Source organism: Eschrichtius robustus, chromosome 2 (assembly GCF_028021215.1).
Source record: "Eschrichtius robustus isolate mEscRob2 chromosome 2, mEscRob2.pri, whole genome shotgun sequence".
Lineage (NCBI taxonomy): Eukaryota > Metazoa > Chordata > Mammalia > Artiodactyla > Eschrichtiidae > Eschrichtius > Eschrichtius robustus.
In genome coordinates this window covers 42,428,616-42,452,086 of record NC_090825.1, presented here as the reverse complement: position 1 = coordinate 42,452,086, position 23,471 = coordinate 42,428,616, and the positions used below count along the sequence as shown (strand labels likewise).

The 23,471-nt window shown below is 35.4% G+C and overlaps 1 protein-coding gene across 1 annotated transcript in view; it reads left to right on the top strand.

The window, feature by feature from the left end:
- DHX29 (DExH-box helicase 29) overlaps positions 1-23,471 on the top strand; it is a 46,545-nt gene that overhangs the window by 5,258 nt on the left and 17,816 nt on the right. Inside the window, exons 2-14 of the mRNA XM_068535341.1 lie at positions 2,419-2,492; positions 3,702-3,815; positions 4,735-4,864; positions 5,609-5,754; positions 7,217-7,342; positions 10,271-10,397; positions 11,127-11,285; positions 13,932-14,097; positions 14,349-14,472; positions 15,744-16,352; positions 17,643-17,786; positions 21,442-21,618; positions 22,914-23,054. Coding sequence (XP_068391442.1) covers positions 2,419-2,492; positions 3,702-3,815; positions 4,735-4,864; positions 5,609-5,754; positions 7,217-7,342; positions 10,271-10,397; positions 11,127-11,285; positions 13,932-14,097; positions 14,349-14,472; positions 15,744-16,352; positions 17,643-17,786; positions 21,442-21,618; positions 22,914-23,054 — 2,237 coding nt within the window. The remainder of the gene's footprint in view (positions 1-2,418; positions 2,493-3,701; positions 3,816-4,734; positions 4,865-5,608; positions 5,755-7,216; positions 7,343-10,270; positions 10,398-11,126; positions 11,286-13,931; positions 14,098-14,348; positions 14,473-15,743; positions 16,353-17,642; positions 17,787-21,441; positions 21,619-22,913; positions 23,055-23,471) is intronic.

The window sequence follows — 23,471 nt, the reverse complement described above, 5'->3', positions numbered from 1 at the left end:
GCTCAGGTTCAACTCCTGGTTGGGGAACCAAGATATCGTAATCTGTGTGGCGTGGCCAAAACCAAAACCAAAACCAAAAAACACTTATTAATGGAATTTACAATCTTACCTCTGTCAGTAACACAGGAACCTGAACTGTTTCTCAGTATTGTCTTGGTAATGAAACATTCATCCATCTGTACCTTTTCAGAATGGGTTATAACTGGGGCCCCTCCATGGGTGTAGGGACCTCTAAAACTGATTAGTGTGCTAAATTTGTGAATGAATTTACTACAACTGATAAGACCCCCCAGAAATGGTTAAAGACTACTGATATATACTCTCCTTTATAACCATTGACATGAGTTTATGAGCAAGGTTACCAGGATTAAGGTAAAGTCTGAGACTAAAAGATGAGGAAAACCATACTATACCAGAATTGTTATTATCTTTTAACATATTCTAGGTAGCTTTGGGTACCTTCTTAACGATAGCACAGAAGTAATTCAGGGACCCACCAATGTTCCTAGTTCAGACTGCTCAAATGTAAATAGTTATTTTCAAAAACTTTGGTTTTCCTTTTTAAATGCCTCATTATATTAACTAGCATCTTAAAATGAACAACCCAATGTAAGTCAACAGAGACTAAAATCCTGGACTTTATAATAAGCAACTCTTTAATGTTTAGGTTTCTCAAAGTGAAAAAAATCCTATTTTAAGGTTTATAAAAGCAGAGTAACAAGGTTTTGTACGATTCTAGGATTATTTTTATATAGCAGTGGTTCTCAAAGTGTGCTTAGGGGATCCTGGGGAATTTTTGAGACCTTTCTAGCAGAGGCTTAATAAGATCAAACTATATTTATAGTAATTCTAAAATGTTATTTGCCATTTTCATGCTCATTTTCTCTCTAGTGTACAGTGACTACATGATGTGTGACATTACAGAAGACTGAATGCAGAAGCCAGATGTTAAGAGATTTGCAAAAGTAGAAAACAATTTTTTTGGTTTGGAAAATATAGTTATTTTTCATAAAAGTACTATATTAACATGTAGTAGGTTTATTTCTAATGAATTAATAAATATTTTTTAAAATTTCCCTTTTGGGATTTCCCTGGTGGTCCAGTGATAAAGAATCCACCTTGCAATGCAGGGGACGTGTGTTCAATCCCTGGTCATGGAACCAAGATCCCACATGCCGCGGGGCAGCTAAGCCTGCGTGCCACAACTACTGAGCTTGCATGCCTCAACTGGAGCCCACGCGCCTCATCTAGAGAAGAGAAAATCCACACGCCACAACTAGAGAGAAGCCTGCGCACCGCAACGAAGAGCCCGTGTGCCTCAACGAAGGTCTCACGTGCGGCAACTAAGACCCGATGCAGCCAAAAATAAATAAAAATAAATAATAAATAAGTCTTTAAAAATAAATAAATAAAATTTCCCTTTTAATTTATAGTGTGATAAATATCAGTATTATAACCTACATAAACAAAAAGTATTTGGGATCTTCAATAATTTTTAAGAGAGTAAGGAGATCATGAGACCAAAGTTTGAAAATAAAATGTATTCCTTCCCAGTTACTCATTGTTAGAAAACTGTTAATATATAGCATTTCTATTGACTGGAACAGACTTGGCAACTGTAGTGTGTTGAGTAGTGTCCCCCAAAATTTCATGTCCACGTGGAACCTCAGAATGTGATCTTATTTGGAAAAAAGATCTTTGCAGGTGTAATTAGTTAAGGATCTTGAGATGAAATCATCGTGGATTTAAGGAGAGCCCTAAATCCAATGACTAGCGTCCAGAGAAAGGAGACGGAGATTTGCACACAGAGAGACAGAGGGAATAAGGCCATGTGAAGACCCATTTTAACGAGGCAGACAAGCCAAGCAGTGCCTGGGGTCACCAGAAGCCAGAAGAGGCAAGAAAAGAGTCTTATCTAGAGACTTCAGAGGGAGTATGGTCCTACTGACACCTTGATTTTGGACTTCTAGCCTTCAGAATTGAGAGAGAGTTTTTCTGTATATTCAGCCACCAAGTTTGTACAGCAGCCTTGGAAACTAATATAGCAACCTTATACTCAGTAGGAGAGAATGATAGGAACTCCCACCTCCTTTTTGCCTTAGGAGGAGTGCTTTCTCTTCAAAATTACCCATCTTCTCTGCCAGGAATCAAATATCCTCTGAGAGGTCTTACTTCAGCTAAGTGCCAAGCATTTGCACTCTGAGAAACTAGTTAACCTAGAGAGTGCTAAGCGGTAGAATGTTTTTGCAAATTTAGCGGAAGTATCGCTGACTTCCAGATTGAGTTATTTGGTAAAGTGAAAAAGAAAGAGCTGAAATCAAATATTTAATGTTTAGCGATCTTTAGAGGAAAATTAAAATAGTGTAATGGATATTAATCATTAAATTACCTTGACTCTTTATTGTCTGTTATATACAGGTCCAAAAATTTATAGTTTTAATTCTGCAAATGATTCTGGTGGTCCTGCAAATCTGGATAAATCTATTTTGAAAGTGAGTATCAAGGTTTTGAGTCCTTTCAAGAAATGTTACCTTAAAAAAAAAAGATAAACTCTTAAATGCAAGCAAATGATGGGGTGTTTAAAATTTTTGTAAGTAGTACAATAATTCCTCATCTATATTAAATAAAAGTAAATCATACACATCTGTTGAGAGCCTGTAAGAAATTAAGGAAGAGCTGGATAAGGTCCAAACTTCTAAGTATATCATACACACCCTTTCAGGTCTGACTTAGTATTCTTTTCCAGCCTCCTCTCCATTACTCTTCTCCACTTAAAATTTTAGTTCATATCTCATTGTTCCCCCAAATCCCATATGATTTTTAACGATTCCAGGCTTTTGTCCATGGGCTCTCAGCCTAGAATGCTCTATTTCCCTTTCTCCATTTGTAACCTCTGTGAAGTCCATCATAACTCACCAGGTTATTTTCCTGGTGGTTCCATCAGCACTTCTTCCATCTTTTTAAATAATGACATGCTGGGTTACAGTTTATCTTTTTATATATGTTTCCTGTGCTAGACTGAATTCCTGAAGTATGTTTTTGTGCATTGCTCGTAGTGAGCATTCAGTAAAGATGTGATCAAAAGAAGGTATTTTTGAAGGTAGTTGGCTGTATAATCTTAGGTTAAACATATGGAAACAGCAGAAGGTAAAATGGCCAATAGGAAAAAATAGAAAACAAACTCTGGAAGCCAAAATAATTTGTGTAACCTAATTATTACAATTTATATAAGTTTTTACTTCTACTTGATTTGCCCTCTTTTTAGTGTAGCATCCATTCTTTCAGGCAATGTGCTTGGGCTGGTTTACATTAAGGCAAATTTCTGGGTTCCATCCCCAAGGATTCTGATTCAGTATGTTTAGGATAGGGCTTAGGAATCTGTCTTTGTGGTGGCAATCTAAGGGTGGTCCAAGGACAGAGTCTTGAGACATACGGCTTCAAGAGGCTTTATAAAAGGATTTTTGCCTTGCCACATGTTGTTGCTTTTTCCGTATCCCATTTTTTCTTAAATATATGGTAGGAATGTGGTCCAGTGAATGGGATTCCAATATATGATAATCACTGTATCTGATTTCAGCTGAAATTCTGGGCTTGGTTGGAAGGGATATAGAAAACTGTGTGATTTGTTTCTAATTATTTAATTATTAAATGTTATTTAATAATTCATCTTCTAATTGATATGACCTTTTTGGTCTCAACAGGTGGTAATTAATAACAAACTAGAGCAAAAAATTATTGGAGTGATAAATGAGCATAAAAAGCAAAATAATGACAAGGGAGTGATTTCTGGAAGACTTACTGCCAAAAAATTACAGGTATTTTGCAAACTTTTTTTTAAGTTACTTTTAGTGGAGCATTTTTAAGACAGCTCCACATGTGAGATAAAATGACTTTTCAACTTCCATTGAAATTTCATGTAGATTAGTTCCATCTGCAAGAATAAGGAAGGAGCTGTGCCAAAAACAAGTACATGCATTAAAATAGTGATATGAAAACTAAATTACATTCCCAAAATTATGTTGGACTTGTGGTGGGCACTTTGCTTACATTTTCTCTGACACACAATCCTGGAAGGTATTTTGCCCCATTTTTCAAATGAAGGAAATGAGGCTTGGAAAGATTACATAATTTATAGCCTGAGGTTTTTAATTACTAAGTAGCAAAGTAAGCAGAGTCTGGATTTGAACCCAGTCCTGCCCAGCTGTAAAGATCATGCTTTAGAAAGTACAATAAAAAGCTTTATGTATGAACATGTTCATTGAAGCACTGCTGATAATAATAATAAAAAAAAGGAAACATCTTAAGTGGTCACCAATAGGAAAATAGATTATGATATGTCTACCCAGTGGAATATTCTGTAACTATTAAAACTGATGAACAGTTTCTAATAATTTGGGAAGATGCTTATGTTATAATGTTAAGTAAAGTTTGTTTTTACAAAATCATAGACAAATGACTGAAAGGAAGGAAGCATACTACATTGCAAACAGTATCTTTAGATAGTGAGAATATGAGCAGTTTCTCCTGGTCCTTTTTTATTTATCTATAGTTCTCAGATTCTCAATACAGTGAGCACATTTAACTCTTCTAACTGGAAAAAAGAAAAGAAAAAAAGATATTTTTGAAGTTATAATTTGTGTCAGAGTTTCTAGTTTAAAATGAATGGGAGAATAGACTTAGTAATGAAAAAAGAGAAAATTGACAGAATGACTTTTTTACATTTCCCTTTCATAGGATTTATACATGGCTTTACAAGCATTTTCATTTAAGACTAAGGACATTGAAGATGCCATGACCAACACACTCTTACACGGAGGTGATCTTCATTCTGCCTTGGATTGGCTCTGTTTAAACCTTTCAGATGGTAAGCAGTATTGTCATAAATGTCTTTCAGTTTATAAAACCTTTTGAAATAATTTCAATGTTTATGATATTGGTATCAAGCTTTTGACTTGTACTTAAAATTTTTTTCACTGTTATAATTATTTATTTTTAGAATGTTCTTACACTTTTCTAGTCTTTTTAGTATATTCTTCTTAAAGGTTGTAGTCTGTGCAAGAAGAAATTATTTTTTTGTGTGCTGCTTTCAGTTGTTGATAGCCATTTTACAATGTACATTATACAGCAGATTCTCAGAGTTTGCCTGTCTGTAACCTGTCAGGCTGTGTATCCTCGTTTTGGTTTAGAAATTAGGGCTGTCTGGCTTTGGATAAATAATATTTAATTAAGCAAAGGGTCAAGGTTGTAATCTTTGGCAAGAACCTGGAATGCATATTGCTTCTATGACTGATTAAGGATACTGTCACATGTTGTGACAGGCAACCAAAGAGAGGGGAGGGTTAAGATTTTCTTATGGAAATTTAGGAGTCTAGCATATTGGGGGTGAAATAAATGGTCAAATAGAGGTGGGCTGGTTATCATCTAGAGAGTGTTCCCACTGATTTGATAATAAAACAAGGTTCATCATAGGATTTCTATTCCTAGGAGATGAGCAGTAGAATAAAATTAGGTGCTCTTTATCTAGACAGGGTTAATGTGAGTGTTTAATAAATATTTGTGTGTTTTATGTATCATGTACATGTTTATTTTCATCCTAATTTCTCTTAAGATGCACTTCCTGAAGGATTCAGTCAGGAATTTGAAGAGCAACAACCTCTAAGTAGGCCAAAATTCCAGTCTCCTCAAATACAAGCCACTATTTCACCTCCACTGCAATCTAAAACCAAAAAACAGGAAGATGATCCTAAGATAAAGGTAATTTAAGAATTAAACATTTAAAGTTGTATAAAATCAGAATGAAGCACACATAATAGTTCATAAGGGTATAAATATTAGGTTACAATAATGTTTTTACTTATTGAAAATGTCTAATGGGTTTGCCAAACTCTTCTATCACTGTCGGTTTCAGTTATCTATTGCTACATAACAAGCCACCCGAAAATGTAGTGACTTAAACCAAGAATTTCTTATGATTTTGCAGTCTGGACTGGGCTCAGCTAGGCAGTTCTTCTGCTCCATGAGGTGTCTCTTCAGACTGTAACATCCAAAATGGTTTCTTTGCTCACATGACTAGGTGCCTCAGCTGGGAGCTAGCAAGGCATCTCTCTCTCCACATGACTAGCTTAGGTTTCCTCTTATATGGTGATATTATGGTGGTCAGACTTCTTACTTGACATATGGCTTCCAAGAGCAAGTATCTCGAGATAGTAAGCACCAGTGTACAAATTTTTATCAAGCCTCTGCTTGTATCACTCTGGCTAATGTCCCATTGGTTGAAGCAAGTCACGTGGCCAATTCAAAATCTGTATGGAAGGGGATTACAGAAAGGCATTAATACTGGAAGGTGTACTTCATTACACTTCATTACGCATTACACATAACCACTCTGCATATCATAAAACATCTATGAACATGGGTGAACCTAGAGAACATTATGCTAAATAAGCCAATCACAGAAAGACAAATACTACATTATGTCACTTATATGAGGTACCTAATGTAGTCATATTCATAGAAACAGAGAATAGAATGGTAGTTACCAGGGGCTAAAGGGAGGAGGGGCAAATGGGGAAATGCTGCTAATGGTTATAAAATTTTAGTTATGCAAGATAGGTAAGTTCTATACAGCTGCTATGCAACATAGTGCCTATAGTTAACAGTACAGTACTGTACACACACACACACACAAGAACACACAAAAATTTTTGGAGGTGATGGATATGTTTAGCACCTTGATCGTGGTGACGATATCATGGGTGTATGCATATGTCCAAACTCATCAAAATGATGAGTCTATATATATATATATGTATATATACAGTAAATAATTAACATTTTAATAATATGTACATTAAATATGTGCAATTTTTAATTTATCAGTTATACCTCAATAAAGCCTAAAAATAAATGGAGCAAAAATCTGTGGAAACATCATCCCAACAAAACCACTGTTTTTAAGGACAACACTAGTTTTTAACAGTTCTTTCATTTTTTTGCCTCTTTATGTAAATGTATTCTTCGGATCATGGAAGTTTAGACTTATTAATGTTGAGTTCCATTCATTTGTCCTTCACTGAACAGTAAAGAATGTGATTTTTGAGGCTTATGTGTCTACTGTTTCTGAGTGTAAAGAAATTATAAAAGCAGTGACACTTGATGATAGTTTTGACACCTTTTTCTAATTTTGATTTTTCAGATATTTGTTTTTTCTTTCTAGCCAAAAAAGGAAGAAAAAAATTTGGAAGTAAATATGAAAGAATGGATTTTGCGATACGCTGAACAACAAAACAAAGAAGAAAAGAGTGAGACTTCTAAAAGTTTAGAAGAGGAAAAATTTGACCCTGTGAGTAGAAATTTATATTGGGCTTCTAGCTGGATATACCTGGCAAAATATTTAACTTTTATAAGACTTAGTTTCCTCATTTGTAAATTGAGGAAATAGTTACCTCTAGGGGTTTATGTGAGGATTAAATAAAATAACACTTAGGCAAAAACATGACAGAAAATAACTGCTCAATATATGTTAATTACATTCCTCCCATGTTTAAAGAGATAATCACCAAGTATTTTTAAATGATTGTTCTGTGTAAGGAGTATGCTAAATTATTTGGATAATTTTAAAAAGCACCTTCCTTTATAGAGGAAACCCATTGCCTGGACAGAGAAAACTTACATATCATAAGATAAACTAAAAATATTAGGTTAAGTGAAAAAAGCAAGTTGTAGGAAGAAAATAACACAATACATATATCTGATAAAAGACTTCTGTCTAGAATTTATAAAGAAGTTTTAAAAGGACAACAGACACTTTACAGAGGTAGATATATGGATAGCCAATAAACATGTAAAAATAAGTTCAACATCGCTAGTCATGGGAAAAATGAAAATGAAAACTGTGTGACATACCACTATGTATATATCAATCAAAATGGCTAAAATTAAAAAGATCAGTAATACCAAGTGTTGGGAGGATGTGAAGCAACTGAATACTCATACACTGATTGTAAGAGTATAAAATGAAATGGTACAACCACTTGGTAAAACTGCTTGGCACTTTCTTATGAAGTTAGACATACACTTACCATATGACCTAACAATTTCATTCCTAGGTATTTACTCAAGAAAAATGAAAACGTCAACAAAAAAAGACTTGTACACAAATGTTCATAGCAACTTTACTAATAACAGCCAAACACTGCAAGCAACTCTCAAAAACATTATATAAGAAAGAAGCCAGGCAAAAATGAGTACATGCTGAACAATTTCATTATATTAAATTCTAGAAAAGTCATCTATGCAAAATCTGTCTCTAGTGAGAGGAAGCAGGTCAGTGGTTGCCTGAGTCCAGGGATGGAGGAAAGAGATTGACTGTTAGGCATGATGAGGAAACTTTTGGGGATGATGACAATGTTTTATGTCTTGATTATGATGATGGTTACATGGATGTATACATGTGTCAAACACATTCACTTATACACTTAAAATGACATTTTATTAGAAGTGAATCATACTTTTATAAAGTTGATTTAGAAAGACAAAAAGGAAGTTGCAGAACAGCATGTGTAGTGTAATGAACTCATTTGAGTAAAACAATATACACACACACGTATATTTGCATTCTTATGTATGCAAAGGAAACATCGGGAGAGATACACAAGAAGCTATTACTAGTGATTAGGACTGGGGTTGGTAGGGTGGGAGGGAGACTTCTTTTTTATACTCCTCTGTATCCTCATAAGTTTTTTTAACCATGTGCCTGTATTAAAGTAATAAAAACAAAAATAATTTAGGACAGTACACATGTTACTTTGAGGTTCAGAGAAAGAGGTCTCTTCTGATTGGAGCATTAGGTCAATACTTCAAAGAAAAAAGTGGGACTTGAAGGATGCATGAAGTGTGCATAGGCAACAAAGAATGGGAAAATGACCCAGATGGGTGAAATATGTGAATAAGGGTACAGCAGTGGAATTGTGCAAGGGGCCTTTGAGTATTAAACAATAAACAGGATAAAATGTGTAGGTGAGTACTGGCCAATAGGAGTAAACAGGTGAGTTAAACTGAGACTAGAAGATTTTGATGCCCAGAAAATGAATTTGACAACTTTTCCTACTGATTGTGAAGAGTTGCTAGAAGTATGGGGGCAGGTGACCGACAAGAAGAATTTGACATTTTAGGGCAAATTTAGTAGTGTTTAAGGTGATTTGCAAAGGGTAGGGAGGCCATTTTGGCAGCTCTTGCACTTGCTGAGGTGTGAAATAATAAGGTGCCAAACTGGAATTTGGAAGAGAAACATTTAAAGCAAGAATCAGTAGAAATTGATGATTTACTGAACATAAAGGTTAAGAAGCCAAAGTCAGCACGAGATTCGTAGGTGGAGGGATGGTGGTATCAGTGCCATAGATAGGAGAGATTGAAAGAATGAGTGTGATTTAGGTGAAATTGAGGCGATAGCCAACCCTTCTATCTGTTACACTGTATTGATGTTTGCTTCTACACAAAATGGTCCCAGAATTCAGGTGGTTGTGCTTCCTTAGTTGTCTCTTTTCCCTTCGTCTCAGCGGTTGTCTTTCATGGCAGCACTGCACATGCCTTCTTCTCCACCCCGAGCTTTAATGCTTCTCATCTGCTATCAACCTAACCTAAAAAAAAAACAGTAATTTGAGTTTAGCTTTAACTCTGTCTAGTTTTTGCCCAGCAGAGTTAAGTCCTTAAGTTTTATGGCACCCATCTTCCCCAGAGGCCTTTTTTTTTTTTTTTAATGTCCCTGGCTATCTTCCATAAGATAAAGATTATGGGAAGGTAACTTTCAGAAATTAGTATTATCCTATTATTGCATATGCAATCCTTTAAATACATGTATTTATAAAATATATAAAAATTTAATTTTTCTTTTTACAGAAATGCGCTCATACTTACATTTTATTCTGTAGTTTGTTTTATTTTATTTAACATGTCAAGGAAGTTTCTCCATGTGGATCACCCTCATTCTTTTGCTACCTCACTTTTTCTCCCAACGGCTGACTAGTTTTCTCTGTAGAGATGTACCACACTTGATTTCCAGTTTTCCTTTTCAATCAGTACTGCAGTAAACATCTATGTACCTGCAAATCTTCACGTTTGTATTATTTCTCTATGAAAAATTTCTAAAAGATTTGTTGGATCAAAGAATAAGATCAAAAGATCACAGGTTTTGATATAATACATTGACAATAGATAAACTAATCTTGCTCTTCTTTTTATTTCTTTATCATCATCTTATTTGGAACAACAGAATGAAAGGTACTTGCACCTAACAGCAAAACTTCTGGATGCAAAGGAGCAAGCAGCTACCTTTAAATTAGAAAAAAACAAGCAAGGCCAAAAAGAGGCTCAAGAAAAAATAAGGAAATTTCAAAGAGGTAAACACTTTAAAATTCTCAGACGTATAAATATCTCTTCTTTATTGGCCTTCCTAGGATGGAGGTTGCCTCTTTTTAATATGTCTGCTCTTTCCTAACAGTTTATAATTGGGATTGGCAGACTTTTTGCAACAAGCCAAATAGTAAATATTTTAGGTTTTGCAATTTGTTATGATTACTTAACTCTGCTGTCACAGCATAAAAGCAGCCATAAACAATACATAAGCAAATGGTTATGTTCTCATAAAACTTTATGGATGCTGAAATTTCATATATAATTTTCACATGTCACCAAATATATCTTTTTGTCTTTTTCAACCAGTTATACGTGTAAAAATCATTCTTAGCCCACAGGCCATATGGAAATAGGCAGCGGGGCTGGATTTTTGGCCTGCAGGCCATAGTTTGTTAACCTCAGATGTATACCATAAAATACCATCTCCATTCAAGGACAAGAGGTGGATATAATTCCATGAGTATTTATTTCTAGTGAAGATGTTTTTCCTGGCCTTCTACATCTGTTAAGTAATTGTTCTGAAAATGTTAGTATATGATGTGAAAATAAATTGCCTCTGACTTCTAGCACAAATTCCTAGTAGGAAGTGTTGAATAATTGACTACAAGGAAAAAGAAGGAATGTTGTTTTTTTAAACCACTTTTTACAAAGTAAAAAGGCATGAAAAACAAATACAAATAAAACAAAAATAAGCATCATGGTTTTTTTGGTAGAAATGGAAACTTTAGAAGACCATCCAGTATTCAATCCAGCCATAAAGATTTCACATCAACAGAATGAAAGGAAGAAGCCTCCTGTAGCCACAGAAGGGGAAAGTGCTTTGAACTTTAATTTATTTGAAAAATCTACAGCTGTTACTGAAGAAGAGAAAGGTAAAATGGAGGGAAAGTGTTCCAGGGTATAATTTGTAAATAGAAAAATGTCAAGGACTATATAATTGAGAAATTGTTACTTTGTATTCCAGCAAACTACATAAGATGGCAGTAAAGTTATGCTTCCACATACTGTCTTGGAAAAGTAATAAATTATGATAACTTGTATAGCGTTTTGTAATTACAAACATCTTGCTTCGGCCTCATCTCTCTTCAGTCCCTCCTCCAAACTCCTGCCAGAATTATCTTTCCATAACACAGATCAAAATGTGAGTTTCCTCTTAAAAATTTTAATCACTTAGCAAGTTCAAACCCTGTATCATGGCACTGAAGATCCTTTCCACCTTATTCTCCCAGCTATGTACTACAGCTACATCATTCTTTAAAACATATATTGTTTCATGGCTCCATGACTTTGCTCATCCAGTTTTCCCCTTCTTGGCCAACCTTTCCCTTGCTAAGAGGCTTGAATCAAACAGCACCTCTTCTTTAAACCTTCCCTGATTCCTGCTGTGCCACCAGAGGTGTGTAATGTGCTCTTCTTTGTGCTCATAGGTAAATTATTGATATAGCTAGTATATTTATCACTCTGTAATATAGTCAGTTGAGTCCCACACTAAATTGTCAGTTCTGTTAATTGTACATTCTTTCTACAAATATTTATTGAATTTTTATTGTTCATAATATCAGGTGCTACATATACAGTTATTAGCAAAATAACTTGATCTTTGCCCTCTTCAAGTATACAGTCTAGCAGGGAATGTAGGCTTTAAACAGACACAGAAACACAATTACAAACTGATGTGTGCTGTCGAAGAAAGAAAACTGGCTTCCAATAATAGAGCTAATAAGGGGGCCTAATTTGCACTGGGGAAACCTTGCTGAGGTCTTGCTCTGAGATCTGACAGATGATTAGGTATTAGCCTGGTAATGAGTTGGTGGAAAGAACTTCTAAGGAAGGAGACAGTACATTGGAAGTCTAAGGTGGAAAAGAGCTTAGAGCATCACTATTCAACAGAACACACTATGATGGGAATGTTCTGTATCTGCACTATCCCATGTGGTAGCTACTAGCCAAATATGAGTACAGTTGACCCTTGAACAACGCAGGGGTTAGGGCCGCTGACCCCTGTGCAGTCAAAAATCTGCGTATAACTTTTGACTTCCCCCAAACATAACTACTAATAGCCTACTAATGACTGGAAGCCTTAGTGATAACAGTTGATTAACATATTTTGTATGTTATATGTATTATATACTATATTCTTATAATAAAGTAAGCTAGAGAAAGAAAAACATTATTAAGGAAATCATAACGAAGAGAAGATACATTTGCAGTACTGTACTGTATAGATTCTGTGAGTTTATGTTATGTATGTACAAGATGAATCATCTGTCAGTACCTATATCAACATTGTCTTGTATGATTCAAAACACTGTAGATGTTATATGTATTACTAACACTAGACATTAAAAATGAAAAGACAATGTGCAGAAGAAATTCTTAGTTGTTTATAGGTATAATGATTCATGCACTGATAACGAAGAAGCAGCAATACAATTGCTTTAATGGTACCCTAGTGTAATCAATACAACTGCTTCACTTCACTGTTAGTTTAGCCTTATACACTAATGAAAGAATCATTATAAAATTTTTATGGCATACAGTATTATAGTACTATTCATAATATACTATTGGAAACATTGTTAACATTTTTTAAAAAACCACTTACCTATGATGATAGGCTGATATGCAATTTCTCCAATTATGAGAGAGAGGCATTCTGTAAGGTAAGGTAATTCTTTGAAAGCAAAGTTATAAAACAAAGAAAATAACACATTATTAATTTTATATTATCACCTCATGCCTGTGTAAGGATAGGCTATCCACTTCAATATAAGTCTTACACATGATGTTCTTCATGTGTGCTTTTGTATATTTATTGAAAAAAAATCTGCATATAAGTGGACCTGTACAGTTCAAACCTGTGTTTTTCAAGGGTCAGCTATATCGAGCACTTGAAATGTGACTAGTATAACTGAGAAACTGAAATTTTAATTTTAATTAATTTAAATTTAGCCACATGTGGCTGGTGGCTACTGTATTGGGCCAGGCAGATTTAAAGCATTTAAGGAATTGACTCATGACCAGTGTGGCTACAGCATAGCGAGCATGGTGGAAGACTGACAACAAATAGGCACGGATGGGCCACAGAGGGCTTTTAGGCAGTAGTGAAGAATTTGGACTTTATCTTATAGGCAACATGAAGCCATTGACAGTGGTGGTGGTGGCCACTGTTAAGCAGAGAAAGGACATCTGATTTATATCTTTTCAAAAGATAGTCTACCAAACATTGTAATTCAGAGTATTCTAAACAATTCATCGCATGGATTGTATCATAGATATTTTACAATAACACATAACTTAAGATACTTTTTTAAAAAGATCCAGATTTTCACTGATTCTGTCCATCAAGAGGATTTCCTTGCATCACTTAAAGAAGAGCAGGCCTTTCTGTCTGTCTTTTTTAAAACCTATTCTCTTCTAAAAGTCTGTTCCCAAAAGTGAGAGAACATTAATCTCTCAAAAGAGACTGTATATTACTACATAACCATTTTTAAAGAACCAATCTTTTATCATTTTAGAGAAAAAGAAAGAACCTCATGATGTAAGAAATTTTGACTATACTGCTCGAAGCTGGACTGGAAAATCTCCCAAACAATTTCTGATCGATTGGGTCAGGAAGAATCTTCCCAAGAGTCCAAATCCTTCCTTTGAAAAAGTTGCAGTAGGTAGATACTGGAAATGTAGGTATGTTTTTGGTTAACTGAATGAACTTATAGAAAAATCTAAGATGAAAATCTTTTTTTTCTGATGAGTTAAGTAGATATTTAGGAAGCTAATTCCACATCTCAGATTGATAGTGCTTATAAGTCATTATGTAGTATATCTTCCATGGGAATATTTAATTTAAATAATTAAACTACAGTTCAATGTTAATGGAATTCTGACCTTTTTTACTTCATCAATTTTATTTTAAAATGTTTTTGGCTTCTTTGTAGGGTAAGGGTAATCAAGTCTGAAGATGATGTACTGGTAGTATGCCCTACAATCTTAACAGAGGATGGCATGCAAGCTCAGCACCTGGGAGCTACTTTAGCTCTTTATCGTTTAGTGAAAGGGCAGGTGAGACTTTTTAGACCTAAGTGTTTCAAAAATCATTTCTGGAGTAATGGGTATATTTTGTCAACATAAAACTGTATCTGCATGTGGAAGTTAGTTTTTAATTATGGCCCTTTGTGCCAATTTTCTCTTACTGAATGCTTCTTCTGATTAATCCTTGTTTCTGCTTATTTATAATTTTGACTTCCTCTCACTTCTAAACATAGTTCAGTCTTTCTCTCCTTAGACCAGAGGCTCTGAACCATTTGGTCCAGCTTTGTAAGCTACACTAATTTACAGGTTAAAAAATAGTTGTGCTAGAGTGGTTGAATTAAGGAGAGTTTTTAAACATTTGTTTTCCTTTAATGTTATATTGTCTCTCAACTTTAAAAAATTAGACACTGGTTCCAGTTTTCACTTTTAGGTTATGTTGACTGTAAGCTTCCAGTTTAAGGAAAGATGAAAATAAAGTATTACTGAAGAGAGCACTTTTAAGAGAACACAATGCTCTTTTTTTTGGTTGGGGGGGTATTGTCAACATTTCCTTTTTATAATAAACGTATATGTCTTTCTTCATGGGGAATTAGAACTACTGAAAATTTAGGCACTGATTAAGTGGAACTCCAACAATAATTCTTTTCCATTTTGTGTCAGTAAAAGTTCTTAATGTCTTTATTTCCCTCATTTTGTGGAATAAGGTATCATAAGCTAAGCTTAATTGATGGAAGTGACTATCAGTGTTACAGAAATAATTGTGGGCTCTTTTATAACACAGAATTAAGATAACTTAGTTTCATCCAGTGGAGTTCATTTTAAATACTTTGACCTGTAATATTATACAACTGCTGGAATCTCAGGGAACTTTGTTTTAGAGATGCTTCATGGATCATCTGAATATTTAAATAGCACCACTATAGGAATAAATAATAAACATGTATTTAATAGTTTATTGTGTTCCAGGAATAAGCACGTTACATGACTAACTTAGTTTACCTCAGAGTATGCCTGTAGGGAGGTACTATTATTAGCCCCATTTTACAAATTTAGAAACTAAGACACCAAGAGGTTAAGTTACTTGCCCAAGGTCACACAGCTAGTAAGTCTAGAAGCCTGAATATGATATGCTATTTATAAATTTGCATCATATACATGTATATCTTATATTAAAGTAGTAACTTACTAGTTTAAGAGACATTTTAAGAAGAAGGCAGCTATCCTTTTAAGTTCTAACCTATTGAATTTTGGTGTCCAGTAGTTAGTGAAAATGACATAACTACTGTTTTTTCCCTTTATAGTCAGTTCATCAGTTACTTCCGCCCACTTACCGAGATGTCTGGCTGGAGTGGAGTGATGCGGAAAAGAGAAAGGAACAGTTAAATAAAATGGAGACCAATAAACCACGTGACCTTTTCATTGCCAGACTTCTGAATAAACTGAAGCAGCAGCAGCAACAGCAACAACAGCACTCTGAGAATACAAGAGAAACCTCTGAAGATCCTGAGGAATCTTGGGAAAATTTAGTTTCTGATGAGGATTTTTCTGCACTGTCCTTGGAATCAGAAAAGGCAGAAGATTTGGAGCCGGTTAGAAACCTCTTTAGAAAGTTGCAAAGCACACCTAAGTACCAGAGACTGCTAAAGGAACGGCAACAGTTACCCGTGTTCAAACACAGGAACTCAATTGTCGAAACTCTTAGAAGGCACCGGGCTGTGGTGGTGGCAGGTGAAACAGGGAGCGGCAAGAGTACTCAAGTGCCACATTTCCTGTTGGAGGACCTGCTTCTGAACGAGTGGCAAACAAGTAGATGCAGCATTGTCTGCACCCAGCCCCGGCGGGTCTCAGCGGTGAGCTTAGCCACAAGAGTGTGTGATGAACTGGGCTGTGAAAATGGACCTGGAGGAAAGGTGAGACACTGTCCAGCCTCACCTCAGAGAGCGCTGACCTCACTCAACCTGTGCCCTTGGGACCCAAATGGAGCCTGTGCCATATATGAGTTTTGACTGATGCTGTTTGTTCAGTAGCGTATCTCAGGTGTTTCTCATGTTTTCTTGGCTAGATGTGATATTCTGCCACTCTCCTTTATATGAAAAGGATTGTCAGTAATTATCATTAAAATTCTCACATAAAAGGAAAAATATATTCACTTTAATAATTGAGTATTCAAATATATTACATACTAAGTTGATCATTCAAAGAATATAAACACATGCAAGTATAACTGTAATATCAGGCATCTCAAGTATTTGGAAATCTTTTCTGTGGGATGTATTCCTGAATGATTTTCATTAGTTCAGTGAACAGAAGGAAAAAACAATATAAAAGAAAATGCCAGACTATTTTCAAATCCTGTATATAAAAAAATAATAGAAAAAGTACTTAAATATCCACTGTCACACACTTTGCGATAAAAGTATACACAAAACTGGCCAAACCTTAACCGGAGTGACTGTAAAGTGTAGGAATTAATAAAATTGCTTTAGAACCAAATGTAATGAATTCCCAGTTCATATAGCTCAGTTTACTTTGAATTGTTCTTTATAAATATGATACTTAACATCTTTGTCTCTATCTTTAAGTTGGGTATCCCTTCATTAAAAAAAAATTTATTTGGCAATTTTTCTTGGTTTCTCTCATGAAATGTAAGAGGAAAAAGGACATAATTTCTGTCTTATAAGGAATTTACATTAAGGGCATGGCAGACGTGTTTACAAATATAACAAAGGAATGACTGAAGGAGACAGAAAGTAAATGTGATGGGAATAGAAGTGACTTCAGGATTCCCATCAGGCACCACTGGTTTTTAATGGTTGCAGCTTTTATGAGATCTTGATAGAAAAGTAGACCAAATTGTAGGAGCTTCTCTAAAATTCTCTTCCTCAGTACCTCAATATTTTGCTCCAAGATAATAAGAAATTGATTAAATCTAGTAATATTTTCGTAATAATGTTAATGGTACTCAAAGCAGGTGAACAGCTTTTTGTTTCAAAACTGAAAAAACGTTTTTCTTGTTTAAAATTGCCGAAACTAATTGTATAGTTTTATATAATTGAAGACCATGGGAAAGTAATAAATTGCACTAAACAGATTTACTTAGACTGCTCCATATAGTAGCAGGATCAGCACCTGTACTTTTTAAAGCTTGTTTCCTAGATCATTTGTGAGAATCTAATCCTGGCCTTGTGTTTTCCCTTCAGAATTCTTTGTGTGGATATCAGATCCGGATGGAGTCTCGAGTGAGTGAATCTACCAGGTTACTCTACTGTACAACAGGGGTTTTGCTAAGAAAACTTCAAGAAGATGGTCTCCTAACTAATGTGTCTCACGTTATTGTAGATGAGGTGAGTTGATTCTGTAGTCATGTTCAGAAAAAAATTCTAAACATTTTTGTATTAAAAAGATGTTACTTCTAAAACTAGCTAACATTTTTTTCATGCTTATTAAATGCCAGACACTTTACATATAATAATTATTTAATTTCCTCTACATATAATAATTAATTTCCTCTAACAAATGTGTCTCCTGTAAATTGATTTATTTAACAAATGCTGTATAACATTTGCTATATGCAAGGTGCTATTTTAAGGACTTCATATATACAACTTCAATTAGTCCTTCCAGCAATCCAGTGAAGTAGATATTATTATCCCTATTTTACAGTTGAGGCACACAGAGGTTAAATAGCTTGCTCAAATTCACACGGCCAATAAGCTCTACAGCTGGGGTTTCAAACCCAGGCAGTACATCTGCAGCCATCTCTTACCAGTCTGCTGCCTCTCAGCTACATTTGTTAAAGGATTTTCTCGGATTCTTATAAAAAGCAAGGAATCCTCATCAGTATGTCATTTTCTCTATAGATATACCCCTACTTGAATCAAATTTGAATGCACACTAAAATTGAATTATGCCAAAAGTTTCACATTAGAATTATTTAAAATGGTATACTAGCCTAGTATATGTTAAACTGACTTGCTTTGTACATAATTTTTTGAAAAAGAAATAAGATATACAGCATTTCTATTATTCAAAAAAAATTTTTTTCTATTTTCCCTGATGTAAAGTTTCTATGAATGTCTGTTAATTCACCAAGTTCAGAAGGCATTAGTGAAAGTTCAGTCATTCTTTGATTTTTAATTAATAGACTATACATAGATTATTGGGTTATTTTCCTCGTTTTGGTTAGTAATTATTAGAAGTATAGAGAGATACAAAAATGAAAATAAAGATTATCTGTAGTCTCATCCAGAAAAAAAATTAATATTGACATTTGTGCATTTATATATGTGTATGTTTAGCATGTGTGATATTTATTTTATAATTCTTTCACATCATTAGATAGTCTACAAAAACACTATTTTTTAATAGCTTTATAGAAGTATATAATTTGGATGTCCCATAATTTATTTAACCATTTTCCTGTTGTTGGACAAGTTTAGGGTAAGATGTTTTTAAATATAATAATTTTGGTAATAGATGAGTGATAGGAATTCATTTTTATCTAAGGAGTCTTTAATCTTCAGTGGGAGAAGGCGTTGTACTGTTATCACTAAGATGTCAAAAAGAAGGAGGATGTATGGCTGCTTGATTGAGTAGGCCCATTGGTAACTTGCTCCTGGCAGTGCTGGGTGGGGAATGGGGTGTCACAGTTGCAGCTGTGCATGGCTAAGACCTAGATTTTATCAATATCCTCAAGAATCAACTTAAGTCAAAATGCTAATTTATCTATTTATAATGAGAAATTTTTACTGCTAGGTAAGATGAAATACTTATATCAGCCAGTCAGTAAGTTTTCTTGGAGCCCCAAATTATTAGAAAATTGATTGATAAATATATATCAGAATGAACCCTAATTTAAAAGTTAGACCAACTTCAGGGAGCTGTTCTTTGATGTTTTAGTATTAGCAGTCTGTAGGTGTGATTTACTGAATTGTGCTTCAGTGTGATAATGTCAACCTCTTGTTGAGAAGTACAGTAAGAGTAAGAAAAAACCCAGTGAAATTCATCATCATGTTAAATATAATGATGTAAAAGATGCTGGCATAGAGTTCATTACATTATTCAGGGCCTTCTTTATGAAGATGCTCAGGATAATACTTCTGGCTTTCTTATTAGGAATAGTTGTGCGATTTGTTTTAGTTTATGGTCAGTGTGTGGGTTAAGTAGCTTTTCCTCTGGCTGCTGGTATGTTTACAGCCAAACTTTTTGCCCACCTCTTCCAAGTGTACTTAATAAAGCATACATTTTTATTAGCTCTATTTTATGTTTTATCCTCATTTTTAATTTTCTTTTTAAAAAATGTCAGTATCTGTATAAATTACCATCTATTTGAGGAGGTTCCCCAGATCTGTTTCATCCATCAGGAAATCTTTCTTTCTTGAGCTTCAGATATAAATATCCTGGTCAAACTACCAAAGTAAAAACATCCAAGATTATTCCTTCTTCTTTCTCCCATATCCCCTAAATCCAATCACCTAGACTTTGTTGATTTTACTTTTCTCACATTCATTTACCTCTCCATATTCACTGGTATTGCCCTCATATAGGCTACCATTATCTCTTTTAATTAGTACAAAAGCCTCTAATAAAACTTCCTACTTTCTGTTTTGCTCTCTTCTACTACATTCTTCAATTATAGCTGGAGTTATCTTTTTTAAAACAAAATTCAGACCCCATGATCCCCCTGCTTTGAAATCTCTTACTCACTACCCTGACTCATTAGGATAAAGTCTCAACTCCTTAACACGGTTTACAAGACCTCATATGGGCAGATTACTGAGTACCTCGCCAGCTCTCTCTCTTGCCCGTTCCTCATCCCATGCTCAAGGCATCATTTTTGTTTCTTCATTTCCTGAAATGTATAATTATCCCCCTGTCCACCATGATTTTGCACAAGTTGTGTCCCATGACTACTTTTTCTCCCTTTATCATACTGTTCCTTTCTCCTCCTTTTTTAAAAACTCATTTCATTTCTCAGCACAGATGGCAGATATCTCTTAGTAGCCTTCCTGACCACCTGAATTAGCTACCCCTTGCTGTACAGCAGAAACTAACACATTATAAATCAACTATACTCCAATAAAAAATAAATAAATATAAAACAAACAAAAAAAGAATATTAGACCCCTCCCCCCTCAAAAAAATTAACTACCCTTCATATGTAATTTCAAACCATCCTCTACAGTATCCTCTTCCAAGGCTGTGAACTCTGAAATGAAAAGACTATCTTGGTCATTTTTTAATCCCCAGCATCTAGCACAATGCTTAGTACTGTCTGTAGTGAACACTTGACCGCTGTTGCCTCCCTTCCGAGCAAATGAATGATCAAAACCGTTTTAATTTTTGTTATCTTGATGTATTCTATCTTTTGTATGCTGCCTTAATCTCATAAAATAAAATGGAGTAGAAATAACTCCAGTACAGGAAGTTGGAATATAGACTGGTACATCCAGCAGATACTGAGTTCTGACAATGTCCCATTTTTTTTATGCTCTATAGCAGGTTTACAATGCTCGTCCCTAAAATGCATCTGTTGGAAGGGCATAAGAGCCTTTTTCTCAGACAGTTGATAGAGAACCTGTCAGATTCCTACTAATCAAATTCCCCTTTTTCTACATAGTAGATAAACCATCTGTCTTGTTGCAGTTTTGTGTCTGTTCAGTTGTGTATTAGTAGCAGTGCTTTAAGAGTTACACTAGCTTCTACGTGAAATTTGAGAGACACCCTAATCTTATCAGCTGCACACTTACAAACATCTCCTGAGGTAGAGTCCTACTATCATAGCTACTCTTGTTCATTATATGCTGATTTTTACTGACTTCAATTTTAGAGGGTGACTTTATTTTCAATTCTGAAGATCTGCCTTATTTGAAACATACAGCTTCTCTTTCTGCATGTACTGACTATATGTAAATATTGATTAACTTTTAGTAGATTTGAGTGTCTGATTGTTTTAGCCTATTACTTGACCTTATGATTTTTTTGTTCCCCTTATGCTAGGTTCATGAAAGAAGTGTCCAGTCAGACTTCCTACTAATTATCTTGAAGGAAATTTTACAGAAACGCTCTGATCTACATTTGATTCTAATGAGTGCCACTGTAGACAGTGAAAAGTTTTCTAGCTATTTCATACACTGCCCTATTCTGAGAATTTCAGGAAGAAATTATCCTGTTGAGGTAAGTTTTCTTTATAATGCATATGTAAACAGAAACTACATTCCCACCAGTGAGTGTCACCATAAGACAGGCCCTTAAGTGTGAGCCTAGAACAATTCCTAGGGTAGTGCAAGTCAAGAGAGGACCTGAAGGGCTTCCCTGGTGGCACAGTGGTTAAGAATCTGCCTGCCAGTGCAGGGGACACGGGTTCGAGCCCTGGTCTGGGAAGATCCCACATGCCATGGAGCAGCTGGGCCCGTGAGCCACAACTACTGAGCCTGCACGTCTGGAGCCTGTTCTCCGCAACAACAGAGGCCGCGATAGTGAGAGGCCCGCGCACGGCGATGAAGAGTGGCCCCCGCTCGCCACAACTAGAGAAAGCCCTCGCACAGAAACGAAGACCCAACACAGCAAAAATAAATAAATAAATAAATTTATTAAAAAAAAAAAGAATCTGCCTGCCAATGCAGGGGACACGGGTTCGTGCCCTGGCCCGGGGAAGATCCCACGTACCACAGAGTGACTAAACCCATGCGCCACAACTACTGAGCCTATGCTCTAGAGCCTGCGAGCCACAACTGAGCCCACATGCCTCAACAACTGAAGCCCACGTGCCTAGAGCCCGTGCTCTGCAACAAGAGAAGCCATGACAATGAGAAGCCCGCGCACCGCAACGAAGAGTAGCCCCCACTCACCACAACTAGAGAAAGCCCGCGCACAGCAACAAAGACCCAACACAGCCAAAATAAATAATAATAAATAAGTTAATTAATTTTAGAAAAAGAGAGAGAGAGAGGGAGGACCTGGAGATGGCCTTGGGAATCAGATGGCTGGTGCTGCCTTGACTGAGGGTGAGTGGGCTGGAAGGAGGATTCTGCTGACGAACGACATACCTCAGAGGTACACAGTGTAAAACACACTTCCATAGCAAAGGCATTACATCCAGATTGGGGGTAGCTGCCTAGCAATAAGGAACTCCTTTTTCACCCATCCCTCAAATTTAGGCTTGTCTTTGAAGCTTCCTTCTATTCTTAATGTTTGCCCTTTTGGTTCAGCTGATAAAGGCTGCTCTTTTAATTGGTTTTCACATGTAAAAAATATACACCATGATGTGCTTTGTCCTGAGACTACTAGGAATAGACCCATCTACATCAGCCAAGTTCTTCGCTACCAATAAATGCAGAAAAAAGCTTTTTTCGTAATATTCTAAATTAGCATTTGGTGACATTCAAAAGGTAACAATCCCTTGTTCTCTTTAAAATGATATTTACTGAAATGAATTTGAGTTCACTATTTATATGCCTTAATCTATGCAGGTTTTTCATCTTGAAGATATAATAGAAGAAACGGGCTTTGTCCTGGAGAAAGACTCAGAATATTGTCAGAAATTTCTGGAGGAGGAAGAAGAAATAACCGTTAATGTTACAAGCAAAGCAGGGGGAATAAAAAAGTATCAGGTAAAAATAAAACATTTTTGAAAGACATCTGATTGTGATATCCAGGGCACAAACTGCCATAAGAGTTTAAAAATATGGCTGACACAGTGCATTCAAATATAATCTGGTAGAAGAAGAACAGATATGATTATGAGCAAATTTTAAAGGTCATTTCTTTAAATCTTTGTTTCACTGACTCTAGTGTTTGGCTTACGATATTTACTTTATCTCAACACCTTAGATAGTCAGGATGGGGCAGGACCAAGATCTAGATCCTTGCCATTGGTTTTCCTAGCAGCCTCTGTCCTGACATGAGCCAACCTTAGCTCTATACTATCCAGGGCAAGCACGGATCTTCACAGAGAATTTACTTTCAATGACATAATTTTAGAAATATCACAAAAGCTACATTATCCTGCATTTTGGCCAGTGGTACTA